This window comes from Podarcis tiliguerta, assembly GCF_965153285.1.
Source record: "Podarcis tiliguerta genome assembly, chromosome: 7".
Classification (NCBI taxonomy): domain Eukaryota; kingdom Metazoa; phylum Chordata; class Lepidosauria; order Squamata; family Lacertidae; genus Podarcis; species Podarcis tiliguerta.
Window position 1 is genome coordinate 65,687,426 of NC_139540.1, and position 12,212 is coordinate 65,699,637.

The 12,212-nt window shown below is 45.3% G+C and overlaps 1 protein-coding gene and 1 long non-coding RNA gene across 2 annotated transcripts in view; one reads left to right on the forward strand and one right to left on the reverse strand.

Moving 5' to 3' along the window:
• Positions 1-13: 13 nt before the first annotated feature.
• LOC310681773 lies at positions 14-1,493 on the forward strand. Its single transcript, XR_014513606.1, has 2 exons — positions 14-203; positions 1,392-1,493. It is a non-coding gene; the product is annotated as an uncharacterized lncRNA (long non-coding RNA).
• A 6,700-nt stretch (positions 1,494-8,193) lies between these two features.
• The window catches only part of TNFRSF11A (TNF receptor superfamily member 11a), a 39,069-nt gene continuing 35,050 nt past the window's right edge, over positions 8,194-12,212 (reverse strand). The window contains exon 10 of the mRNA XM_083449464.1: positions 8,194-10,126. Within this exon, the coding sequence (XP_083305590.1) occupies positions 9,714-10,126 (413 nt within the window). The 3' untranslated portion in view covers positions 8,194-9,713. The remainder of the gene's footprint in view (positions 10,127-12,212) is intronic.

A 12,212-nucleotide genomic window follows, 5' to 3' on the forward strand; every position in this document is an offset into this window, starting at 1 on the left:
CCCACCGCGGCCAATCGGAGGGCCGGCTTGCGAATCGCGTCACCTCGCGCCGTGACGATTCCGCCTGACCCCGCCCCGTCTGCTGGGTCCTAAGAGGAGACCCCGGGAGAGAGGATTGCAGCGCTATCGAACCAGCGCTTGCATGGCTTCCGTAGGGGCGGACAGAGCTGGCAGGGTGTTGCTGCACAAAAATGTCGAACCTGGTATGTGTCTAAGTGGGTGGGTAATCCGGGCCGGCCCACCCATGAGACCAAGTGAGGCAACTGCCTCAGGCAGCAGGAGTCACAGGGGCAGCAGATTCAGCCATCAATACTACTAATAATAAATTTTATTTATACCCTGCCCTCACCCGCCAGAGCCGGGCTCAGGGTGGCTAACACCAATAACATTTCAATAAAAGCATAAGAAAAAAAAATAAGAAAAAATAAAATACAGGTTAAAATGCAGCCTCATTTTAAAAGTCAAAACCATAAGGGGAGGGAAACATAAGGGTCCAAACCAAAGGGAAACATAAGAGTCCAAACCAAAGGGCAGGCGGAACATCTCTGTCTTGCAGGCCCTGCGGAAAGATGTCAAGTCCAGCAGGTCCCTAGTCTCTTGGGACAGAGCGTTCCACCAAGTTGGGGCCAGTACTGAAAAGGCCCTGGCAAGGGATGCTGCTGCTGCTACTGTCATGGTGGAGGCGACAGCTGTGACTTGTTACTTAGAGCCAGATCTGCTGTCTCCTCAGCATCCTCTTCTAATTTTTATTTACTTATTTGTTTGTCTATTTGATTTATATACCACTGTTCATCACAGAATAATACTGCCTCTCAATGAATATGAGGTGCTGCTGGTCTTCTCCCACCCTTATTCCTGATGCAGATCTTTATCTCCCCACTTGTTCCTGATGTAGAACTTCACTCGCCCCTTCTTCCCAGGTGGGATGGGGGGGACCCCATTTGTAGTTCGCCTCAGGTGGCAAACTGTATTGGGCGTGTACAGTAGTTTGCTGCAAGGGTGTTTATTCCACATCATTTTAAGAAACACAAAGACAACAGATCAGGGCACGCCTAATAATTGCAGCAATCAGCGCCTGTGTTTTATGAAAACTGTTATCAGATTTCAGCACTAAACTCTGTACATTGGATCTCGACAAAAAAAAAACTTCCACTTAAAAGCCTGATCCTGTTTATGCTTCCTTGGATGTTTGTTAGCTTCCCATGTTCAATCCTGCTTCCTGTTTCCCTTCCTGCCCTCTGCTGGTTTCCTGTGTCTTATATTTAGATTGTAAGCCCCTTATGGAAGGGACTTGTTGAACCTGTTCTTTGTGGGAAAAACAAGGGTATATGGATGATGCTTATAAGGATATTAACAAATTCAGTCAGGCTTTTCCCTATCTAAATCCACAGGATTACACACCCCAAGAAGTGTATCTTTGGTTTCTTACAACCAAGGTGGTCCTATCTTGTTAAGCAAATGGCTCATGATGACAAACAATAAATGCACAACCTTATGAGGGGATGTTGTGTTTTTGTGTGGAAATGTTCTCTTAGTGGTGCAGTCCTATATCGGCCTGTCTACCCAGAAGTAAGGAGTTTAATAGGGCTTATTCCCCATGTAGGGATGCGGGCGGCGCTGTGGGTTAAACCACAGAGCCTAGGACTTGCCGATCAGAAGGTCGGTGGTTCGAATCCCCGTGATGAGGTGAGCTCCTGTTGCTCAGTCCCTGCTCCTGCCAACCTAGCAGTTCAAAAGCACGTCAAAGTGCAAGTAGATAAATATGTACTGCTCCGGCGGGAAGGTAAACGGCATTTCTGTGCGCTGCTCTGGTTCGCCAGAAGCGGCTTAGCCATGCTGGCCACATGACCCGGAAGCTGTACGCTGGCTCCCTTGGCCAGTAAAGCGAGATGAGCGCCACAACCCCCGAGTCTTCCATGACTGGACCTAATGGTCAGGGGTCCCTTTACCTTTATATTCCCCATGTAGGAAAAGAATAGACTGCCAATATTATAATGCCATTTGGAATACTGTGTCCAGTTCTGGTCACCTCAACTGAAGAGGAAAGGGTGGAGATTGATAGGGAATCAATAAGGGAAAGATGGGAGGAGACTACACAGTGAAAGAGAAATGAAACTTAAAACTAAACTGCTGTGGTAAATGTGAAATGAAAGTGAAACTCAGAGCTCAGTACTTAGTTTGAAGTCCACAGCCTTTGAAGTGTGTTGTGCGCATGATGTCACATGGTGTGGTGGGGCCAGTGGGGTGTTTTTGGAGGGCGTGATGGGCTGTCAGACTCTCCTGTGGCTGTGATGAGCCAGTTAGGCTTTGGCACGCCACATGACACCAGCTGGGCACTCACAGTAAAATATTTGTGGGTACCTTGGCACCCAGGGCCCCCCAGAGATGGTGCCTATGGCTCCGAGAAGTGTGAAAAGTCAGTTTAGTTCCTTCGTGGTATTGGAAAGTGTGGATTAGGTAGTTTTTCATTAAAATTTGAACCAGATTTCTCCCTCATGCCTAGCAGGGCAATGCCAAGAGTGCAATTGTATTTTATTTACTAGGGAAAAGCAGTGGAAGGGAAAGAGCGTCCACCTTTTGCACGATCCAATGAGGGTTTGCAACACTCCACATTATCAGCGGTGCCGGCAGGTTCCAAGATATCCTGAGAAAGGTCTCTTCCCACCGCCACAGAGATGTTGATTGTTCACTCCTGGTGGTGGTCATGGGATTATTTGCGCAACACTGAATTGCAGTTATGTGTGACAGAAGGAAAGACACTCTGTACATACTTAGAGGCACTCACAGAGGCTTAGAGGGAACTTCAAGTACGCAACAAATAAAAGGTATAATTCAATAACAGCAAGGTGCTTAACGTGACGGCACTCTTTCTCACAGTTTTGTCTGGATTCTTGAAACTATTTGCAAAAGCACACACCTTTTGCTCCCATGGGTGTTATTTTGTTCCAAAGAGAACTCCAAACTCATTTGTGAAATGCATACTTGGTTTTTGAAGAGAATCGGCCGTAGTTGCTAGAAACCAGGCAGATAAGCTCTGCTCTGAAAAAGTTGAGGCAGTTCAGGCCAGTTGCAGTATCCAGCCGAAGGTTGTGGAGTGCAGAAAAGGCGTCTCCTGAGCTCTGCAGCAGATGAAAGAAACGGCAGATGTTCCACTAACATACATGGTTTTAAATGGTGCATGCCACTGCTGCATTCCTGAGGTAACTGGGACACAGATGTAATCCCAGTGAGGTACCAAACTCCAGCTCATCGTTATAGCTTTTGGCTTGTTAGTCGTTTGCATTCATCCAGATGTCCCTGGAAATTGTATAAGTGCTTTTCATTTCTTCTCCCCAACTTAAAGAACGCTTCGAAAGATTAATGAAGTAATCTGCTTTATTAAAATGCATTTGCTCGTGGGTAATTTATTTGCTCACTGTACAGCAAACATGATAGAAGTGTACACTGGTAACTCGGGTTACATACGCTTCACGTTACATACACTTCAGGTTACAGACTCCGCTAACCCAGAAATAGTACCTCGGGTTAATAACTTTGCTTCAGGTTGAGAACAGAAATCGTGCTCTGGCGGCGCGGCGGCAGCAGGAGGCCCCATTAGCTAAAGTGGTGCTTCAGGTTAAGAACAGTTTCAGGTTAAGAATGGACCTCCAGAACGAATTAAGTACTTAACCCGAGGTATCACTGTATAAAATTATGAATAGTGTAGAAAAGTGTGTGGAGAAAAGCTTTTTCTCCTCCAAATAGTAGAACCTAGGGTCAGGGCTTTTTCCCCTGCTAGAACTCACAGGAACTCAGTTCCGTCACCTCTCAGGTGGGTGCCATTGCCATTACAGTGGTACCTCAGGTTAAGTACTTAATTCGTTCCGGAGGTCCGTACTTAACCTGAAGCACCACTTTAGCTAATGGGGCCTCCTGCTGCCACTGTGCCGCCACAGCACGATTTCTGTTCTCATCCTGAAGCAAAGTTCTTAACCTGAAGCACTTTTTCTGGGTTAGCAGAGTCTGTAACCTGAAGCGTATGTAACCTGAGGTACCACTGTATAAGAGAACAAGGGAGACGTTCATGGTGAGTTCAGGCACCCCTTTTTCTAGAAAAATAGCACTGCGTAGGGTCATCCAATGCAGCTGGACGTTCAAAGAACCAAGGCAGACAAAAGAAAGTGCTTATTCACACAGTGCATCACTAATATATATATATATGTAATTCTCTCCCCCAAGGTGTAGCTGTTATTGTTGGCAGCTCTCTGTCTTGCGAGACAATGGAGGAGTGTGCTCAGTGCATAGCACCCACTAATCTGGATGGCTTTAAAACGGGGTTAGGCAAAGAGGATTACATTGGCTAATTTTCATGATGCCTATATGTTCCCTCCGGGATCTGAGGCAGTGTGCTGGGAATCACAAGAGTGGAAAGTGCTTGCATCCTTATTTGTATGCTTCCCATAGGCATCTGATTGGCCGTGTTAGAACAGCGTGCTGGGGAGGGCAATGCTTGCAGGTTTTGTTTATTACAATCAAGCAAAATATAATATAAATTTGGTGAAATAAAATTTAAAAATAGATGGGCCTTTGGTCCAATCCAGCAGGTCTCTTCTTATGTTTACAGGGATTGCATGAGAAATAAAGGTGATCCACTACTGTGCACAGTTCCTGCGTCAAGTGTTAATTAAAACAACAACAACAACGTTTGCTTTTCTTCTGCTGCTGAGGAGTAGATGAGCTCATACCATCTGGTGTTAAAGACAGATGAGCGCTTAGGGCTGCCTTTCTGTTTTTACAGCCTTCTTCACAGAGATTTTTTTCAGAGAGCGGTCTTAAGGTGTTTTTGTGCATGCAGTAAATGTGGACCAGGAACTTCTAAAGGAAAACCTATGCCAGCCTGTCTCAGCAAATCAAATCAAAGCACTGCTTTGCATAATCACTGAGTTTGATGCTAAACAAATCCACCCCCCCCACCAGTTCCAAGCGCCTTCCATTTGTTAAAGCAAAAGGTTGTAAACTGAGCAGACAGAGACACTTACTGTTTTCTACACTGTGCTTTGTCCCAACCTTTCCCATAATGTTCAGATAGAGATCCCAATTTGAGCATCAATTGAGCCCAACTTCTTTGACGGTGATAGTTTTTTTAAAAGGGTGGGGTCTGTTTTTGGACACTTTAATTCCATTTTTTAACACCAAGTTTCAAAGATGCAAATTGAGAAAAATTATCAGCATCTTAGTGTGAATTTCTCTTCATATACACATTTTTGTATGCAATCCTCCCCAATATATGCATTTTTACGAAGTATGCAGTTTGCGTGTTCTTTCCTGTAATATATACACAGACTTTAGCCCTAGTATATGTATTCTTGTGCCCAGAGCGTTGCATTGCAAAATTTGGATAAGCCTGAATTTCAAAGGATGGCTGTGTCTTGATTCACAGATTCTTTTAGAAAGTGAAAAGTAGGGAAGTAGGCTTTTAAATCCAAACCAAATTTAATTCTGCCCTGCCCCCCCCCCCATCCCTGGCAGTTTACATCTGCTAAATTTAAAGATGGAGCTCGAGAGGAGCTAACATTCAAAGGCAGCATTTCCATGTGCTTGGAAGTTTCATGTGGCACAAGTTTCCTGAGACAGAAAAAAATGTAGCGGCTGAGGCCCCATCTCTCCAGTTATCACTAGCTATTACTCGTTTCTGCCTCCATCCTTGTGAGAAATGCACAAGTTCATTGGAAAGATGGAGAACAGGGAAAGGAACAAGGTGGTGCTTTTTTCCATTTTTAGTGAAGAAGAAGAAGAAGAAAAAGAAAGGACAATGTTTTTGGCCACATTGTTGTTGTTGTTTAGTCGTTTAGTTGTGTCCGACTTTTAGAGACCCCATGGACCAGAGCACGCCAGGCCCTCCTGTCTTCCACTGCCTCCCGCAGTTTGGTCAAACTCATGTTGGTAGCTTCCAGAACACTGTCCAACCATCTCGTCCTCCGTCGTCCCCTTCTCCTTGTGCCCTCCATCTTTCCCAACATCAGGGTCTTCTCCAGGGAGTCTTCTCTTCTCATGAGGTGGCCAAAGTCTTGGAGCCTCAGCTTCACGATCTGTCCTTCCAGTGAGCACTCAGGACTGATTTCCTTCAGAATGGATAGGTTTGATCTTCTTGCAGTCCATGGGACTCTCAAGAGTCTCCTCCAGCACCATAATTCAAAAGCATCAATTCTTAGGAAACTGAAAATCCTTAGAATTTCACCTTCTCCCCCCCCCCCCCGAAGTCCCCATCTCCATCTTTTGCAAGGAACAAGTAGGCCAACGAAAACACAGAGGGGCGATTCAGCATGCTTTTTGCATGGCGCAGTGGGTTAGTGCCTCTGGCTGTTAACCAGAAGGTTGGTGGTTCAAGCCCCCCCCGGAGGATTCCTGCATTTCAAGGGGTTGTTCTAGATGACCCTTGGTGTCCCTGCCAGCTCTATGATTCTATGAAAACAGTATTATAAACTCCTCTTCTGGAAGTGAAACAAGGCATAGTTTCCTCTCTAATGATTATTGATAGGCTAACTATTTCTCTTCACCCGCCACCTCTTTCCTATGAAATGCTTCTTGCGTTGAGATCCGTAAGGGTATCATCATATATAAGGTAAAGGTAAAGGCACCCCTGCCCGTACAGGCCAGTCTTGACAGACTCTAGGGTTGTGCGCCCATCTCACTCAACAGGCCGGGGGCCAGCACTGTCCGCAGACACTTCCGGGTCACGTGGCCAGCGTGACAAGCTGCATCTGGCGAGCCAGAGCCGCACACAGAACACCATTTACCTTCCCGCTGGTAAGCGGTCCCTATTTATCTACTTGCACCCGGGAGTGCTTTCGAACTGCTAGGTTGGCAGGCGCTGGGACCGAACAACTGGAGTGCACCCCGCCACGGGGATTTGAACCGCCAACCTTCCGATCGGCAAGCCCTAGGCACTGAGGCTTTTAGCCACAGAGCCACCCATCATATATACCCCATCATCATATATACCCCAGGTTTTATATCTATTCCAGACTCTCAAAACTCCAAATATAACCTTGTCATACCACAGATACCCATGCCCTCAGCAAGGCATATTTTCCTTTTTCAGTACCTAATGCCGCTGCCTCATATTCACATGAATAGGAGGGAGGGAGGGAGAGAGGCCAATGTCCTCCCTTTTTTTAGGGCATTAAAGTGCATGGTGATGAGTCAGCCGCATCAGCTGAGAAGAAGAAGGCCAGCAGAGGGCAATGTGAGTAGTCTTGTGAGCATTTTTGCTCCTGACTGATGAGAGTCTGCAACGGAAGGGTTTACTTTACGCAGCCAGTGGAAGGCGACCCAGTCTTCGCAGAAAAATCTTCCTTCTCCCTGTTAAGGTCAGGGCAATTTGAGTCCTGTAATATGGGCAGTTTCTTTAGGCCTGTAGGTTGAGGTTCTTGCACAGGGACTTAAGAGGCTCCTCTGAATAATAGACCCTCCAAGTTTTCCCAGGGCCGATCCTGGATTTACATAAGACGTTCCGTAATCCGTAATTTACATAATCCCGTAATCTCCTGCTTAGGACATCCCTGTTTTCATCGGTGAAATGTTGGAGGGTATGGAGTTATGTGACCCACAAGCCAAGGAGATAAATAGCTATACAACTTTTAGAAGACACCTGAAGGCAGCCCTGTATAGGGAGGTTTCTAAATGTTTAATGTTTCATCATGTTTTTATATATGTTGGAAGCCACCTGGTATAACAGGATAGTGGTGGGGATTTGATGAGTGTTGGGTGGTTTGCTAGCAGGTGAGGCTCTACGTAAGGCTGCTGAGCACCATGGCACAGCCGTGTGTGTGTGTGTGTGTGTATCTGTATATATCTGAAAGGAAGCAGGGATAATACCTGAAGGAGCATTTCCACACTCAACATTTAGCCTAGACACTGAGATCTAACTTCAAGGGCCTTCTGGCAGCTCCCTCACTGCGAGAAGTGAAGCTACAGGGAGCCAGGCACAGAGCCTTCTCAGTAGTGGCACCCGCCCTGTGGAACACCCTCCCATCAGATGTCAAGGAGATGACATCTTTAGGAGACATTTGAAGGCAGCTCTGTATAGGAAAGCCTTTTAATGGGCAATGTTTTATTATGTTTTTATATATGTTGGAAGCCACCCAGAGTGGCTGGGGCAACCCAGTCAGAAGGGCAGAATATTAACAACAACAACAACAACAACAACAACAATTACTATTAATATTATGGAACAGGACATCCCTATCTTGGAGGGTATGGAATAAATCTCTTTTTTTATAAAATGTTTCCTCATTCTTGTTGATTGTTACTGGACCCAGCAACATGACACCCACAGGCATTCAGAAAAGAACTGGGGCAAGGAAAAGGATAGTGGGAATTTAAAAATAACCAAGGCTTGGGCGGAGGAGGAGTCAGAGTCAAATGCAGCTGGTAGCCCCCTTCCTTGGTTATTTGGCGCCCCACCCATTAAACTTGATGGAATGATATTAGCTACAAATAAACTGGCTGACAGTCTGTGCTAACACGATGTTTAAAATTTTAAAATTCAGAATCCGAGGCTATGCAGCAAATGAAATATTGAGCAGTGGAGCTGTTTTGGGGCAAAAAAACCATTATGTTCTGCTCAAACAAACCAGTCTTCTCCAAGGCTGAGCTCATGGTTCTGTAAGTTTGCACCAGAAACCAGCTGAACAGAGCAGTGATTGGCAGGAGCCTGCAATAGCCCAAAGCCAACCAAGCCTAGACCCAGAGTAGCTCTTGCAAACCCCTTTAAAAACTGGATTTGCTTTTAAAGGACAAGGTGGTGAATGGACATTTAAATAAGAAAACCTGTCTGAAGCATGGGGACAACTAAACTAGTGGCGTCTTTTCCATAGCTAAGGTTAACCTCAAGCCTTGGCAAATGGGGAAAAAATATGACTCCTGTTTAAGAGACGGAAGGGTCTGTCAGTTGCGGTTCTCTGAAGTCATCATTTCTCCAGTCTTAAATTCAGTTCTCCACATTTATGCAGCAATTCGTGATTTTACAAAAAAAAAAAACCTATAAAGATTCTTCAGCATTTTAGTGCAATCTTCTAATAAACACATTTTTCTCTGCCGTTTTGACTAATCTGCCCATTTTTGCAAGCTGTTTCTCCTGATATTGTGCATTTCTATATATTTTTGCACAAAGGTATTTATTTCTATACACATTCCCCGCTAAGATATGCATTTTTGTAAACATTTGGTTGGAGAACTGAACTGCACCATTTAGGTAAGTGCGGATTTTGAAAGACGGCTGTGTTTTGGTTCTCCTATTGGTCCGGAAAGTGCAAATTTGATTAATTCAACTTTAAAAGCAAACTGAACTGAGTTTCTCCCTAACAGCCGGTCTACCGTTCTAACAAAATGCAAGACTAGAGATGTTTGGCGGTATGTACAAGATGCTTGGGAGCTTATTTCCCGAGGCATTTGGAACAGCAGCAATGCCTCTTGCGCCTGAATCCTGAAATATTCAGCTTGTTGTGAGAGACGTACCCTATAGCACCAAAGCGTACTGAAGTTTCATGCTTCCTTTTATAGCAGAGGGATCGTCATCCAGAAAAGACCCTGCTTCTCATCTGCCAGCCGCAGCGCTCTGACGGCGACAACGAATAGAAGATTGCTACCCAGGTGCTGTTTGCTAGAACACATTCAGTCATGGTGTCCTTTTGACCAAACGCCAGAAACCAGCAATTCAGACCTTGGTTCCATCAGTGCAATGGTTGCTTTAGAAACTGCCCTGGCTTTCCCTCCTCTTGCACGGGCGGAGAGGCCTCACTATAGAAAAGTTTCGTGTTCTGGCTCTCATGCATCTCTTCTTGAGCTATAGGCCCAGCAGTTCTCTTGTACTCTCCCACAATGCTCGGTGGTTCATCGCCCACACTGTGATATGAATTCATCTCAGCACATTTTTCCTTATATTGGTGAGCGTTGCCCGCAAAGGTCTCGCAGCGGTCCAGATTTTCCTCTTGCACTGGGCTGCCCAGGCTGTCGTCACTCGATCCGGGAGACATAGACCCTTCTTGGGAATTCTGACTCACGTAGACGACGATGATTTCGCCTTTGAAATTCATCACTTGCCCGCTTGAAATGAATGTAGAGTTGCCATTTCCAGTCACATTTCCTAGAGAGGGTGTTGGAACAGGAGGAGGAGAGAGAGACACACACATTTTCCCATTAATATATGGGCGCTGTACGGAATTTACAGTGCAGGAGATTACAACCGCAGGCAATCAATGAAGATCCAAAGTAAGAGATGCAGAAGTAGAATGCTATGGACAGGCTAATGCAGCTTGAGTTAAAATGCTGTTTTCATAAGGGAATACTCAAGTTTCTGGAAAACCTCTAATTCAGATGGCAACTGTACATCTCCCACAGATCAATGATAACAGCCTTTGCAACTGATACTAACAGAGTGGTTTACGCTGCACCAGAACAAGCAGCGAACTGTAGCCTACTATTGAAACCAAAAGTTTCCATTTAGTGTTGATCCATTAGACCAGATGTTTATATGGCAAGTGATAAGTTTAAAGGGCAGTGATAAATGTTTGATGCAGAAAAAAAACGAGGGAGGGGAAGGTTTGGGCACCCCACTCCTGATTCAGAGGCTTCAGACTTCTGCAATCTTCACTTCGTTTACTTAAGGCAGGGGTGGAAAAGCTATGGCTTTCCCCAGATGTTATTGGACTACAACTCCCATCATCCTCAGCCAGCGTAATCTATGGTCAGCAATGATAGGAGCTATAGTCTAGTGACATCTGGTGCACTACAGGGTTCCCACCCCTGATTTAGAGGAACAGAGGGGGCAGAGAGGCTACAGGTTTCTATGAGCCATGCTCCTGTACAGAGCATCTTTCAGATGCTAAGGATCATGGGAGATGTCAATCAACTTTACCAGATGCATCTCACATGTATAGAGGGATCCATGGTCAGGTCCCCAGAAGCCTGCATGCTTCATGCCACAAATGGGATCCTTCCAGCTGTTCCTGTCTAGCCTTTGATAAACAACACAAAGTGGTAGAAGAACAAACTACAGGAATCTTGCACCAGACGTGAGCTACAGATTGCGGTACCTGATCAGAAAGGAATCCATGGATAATTCCTGTCTAATTCCTGTTAGGGTCAGAGTTTATGAAGAGATTTGTACTAAAGGTACAGGACCCCTGGATGTTTAAGTCCAGTCAAAGGTGACTATGGGGTTGTGATGCTCATCTCACTTTCAGGCCAAAGGAGATGGCATTCGTCCACAGACAACTTTCTGGGTCATGTGGCCAGCATGACTAAACCGCTTCTGGCGCAACGGGACACAGTGACGGAAACCAGAGTGCATGGAAATGCCGTTTACCTTCCCGTTGCAGTGGTACCTATTTATCTACTTGCACTGGCATGCTTTCGAACTGCTAGGTTGGCAGGAGCTGGAACAGAGCAATTGGAGCTCACCCCGTCGTGGGGATTTGAACCACTAGCAGGGCAAAATCTTTAAAGCTACAACCTCTGAAAGCAGTGGGACTTACTTCCAGGTAAATGTATGTAAACTGTTTTGAATCCTAGAACTCATTTTTAATCAGTTGCATCACAGTGTAACTGTCAAGACATATAATGTACCGAAGTAGCTTATGGTTGTTTTTCAAGAGTTCACATACAGAACAAAAAAACCAACAACTGTGACTAATGCTTTCATCTGGTGAGCTGAAAATCTCAGGTTGTAATTGGTAAAGGGATTTTCTTTTTATTCCTTCTCCTCCACCACCACCATAACATTTGGCCTGCCAGCTAGCTAGCCAGGGCTGCAGAGTGCCAGAAAATGGGTGGAGAGGAACCACTGGCACCAGCATGTGACCGTGCTGGGTCTAGACCATTTCCAGAATCTCCGGAAAAAACAGAAGTTCCTGGCTCATTCATATCACCCTTAAATTAACTGAAAGATCAATAAGCAGGGCAAGCCTTACTCTAGGCGCCTCCAGGCTGTCCTTATTTTGTAGGAGGGATTCAAGTGTGTATCGGAACTTTAGATTTGCACCATTAAAGTGGATTAAAGGGCTCTGTCACCCTAGGGCAACAAATTTAAAAAAATAATTTTTATTTATACCCCGCCCTCCCCAGCCAAGGCCGGGTTCAGAGCGGCTTACAAGCAATAATAAAAACAAGTTGAATGATTACAACTTAAAAACAAAATTAAAAATACAACATTAAAATGTTGAAACATTAAA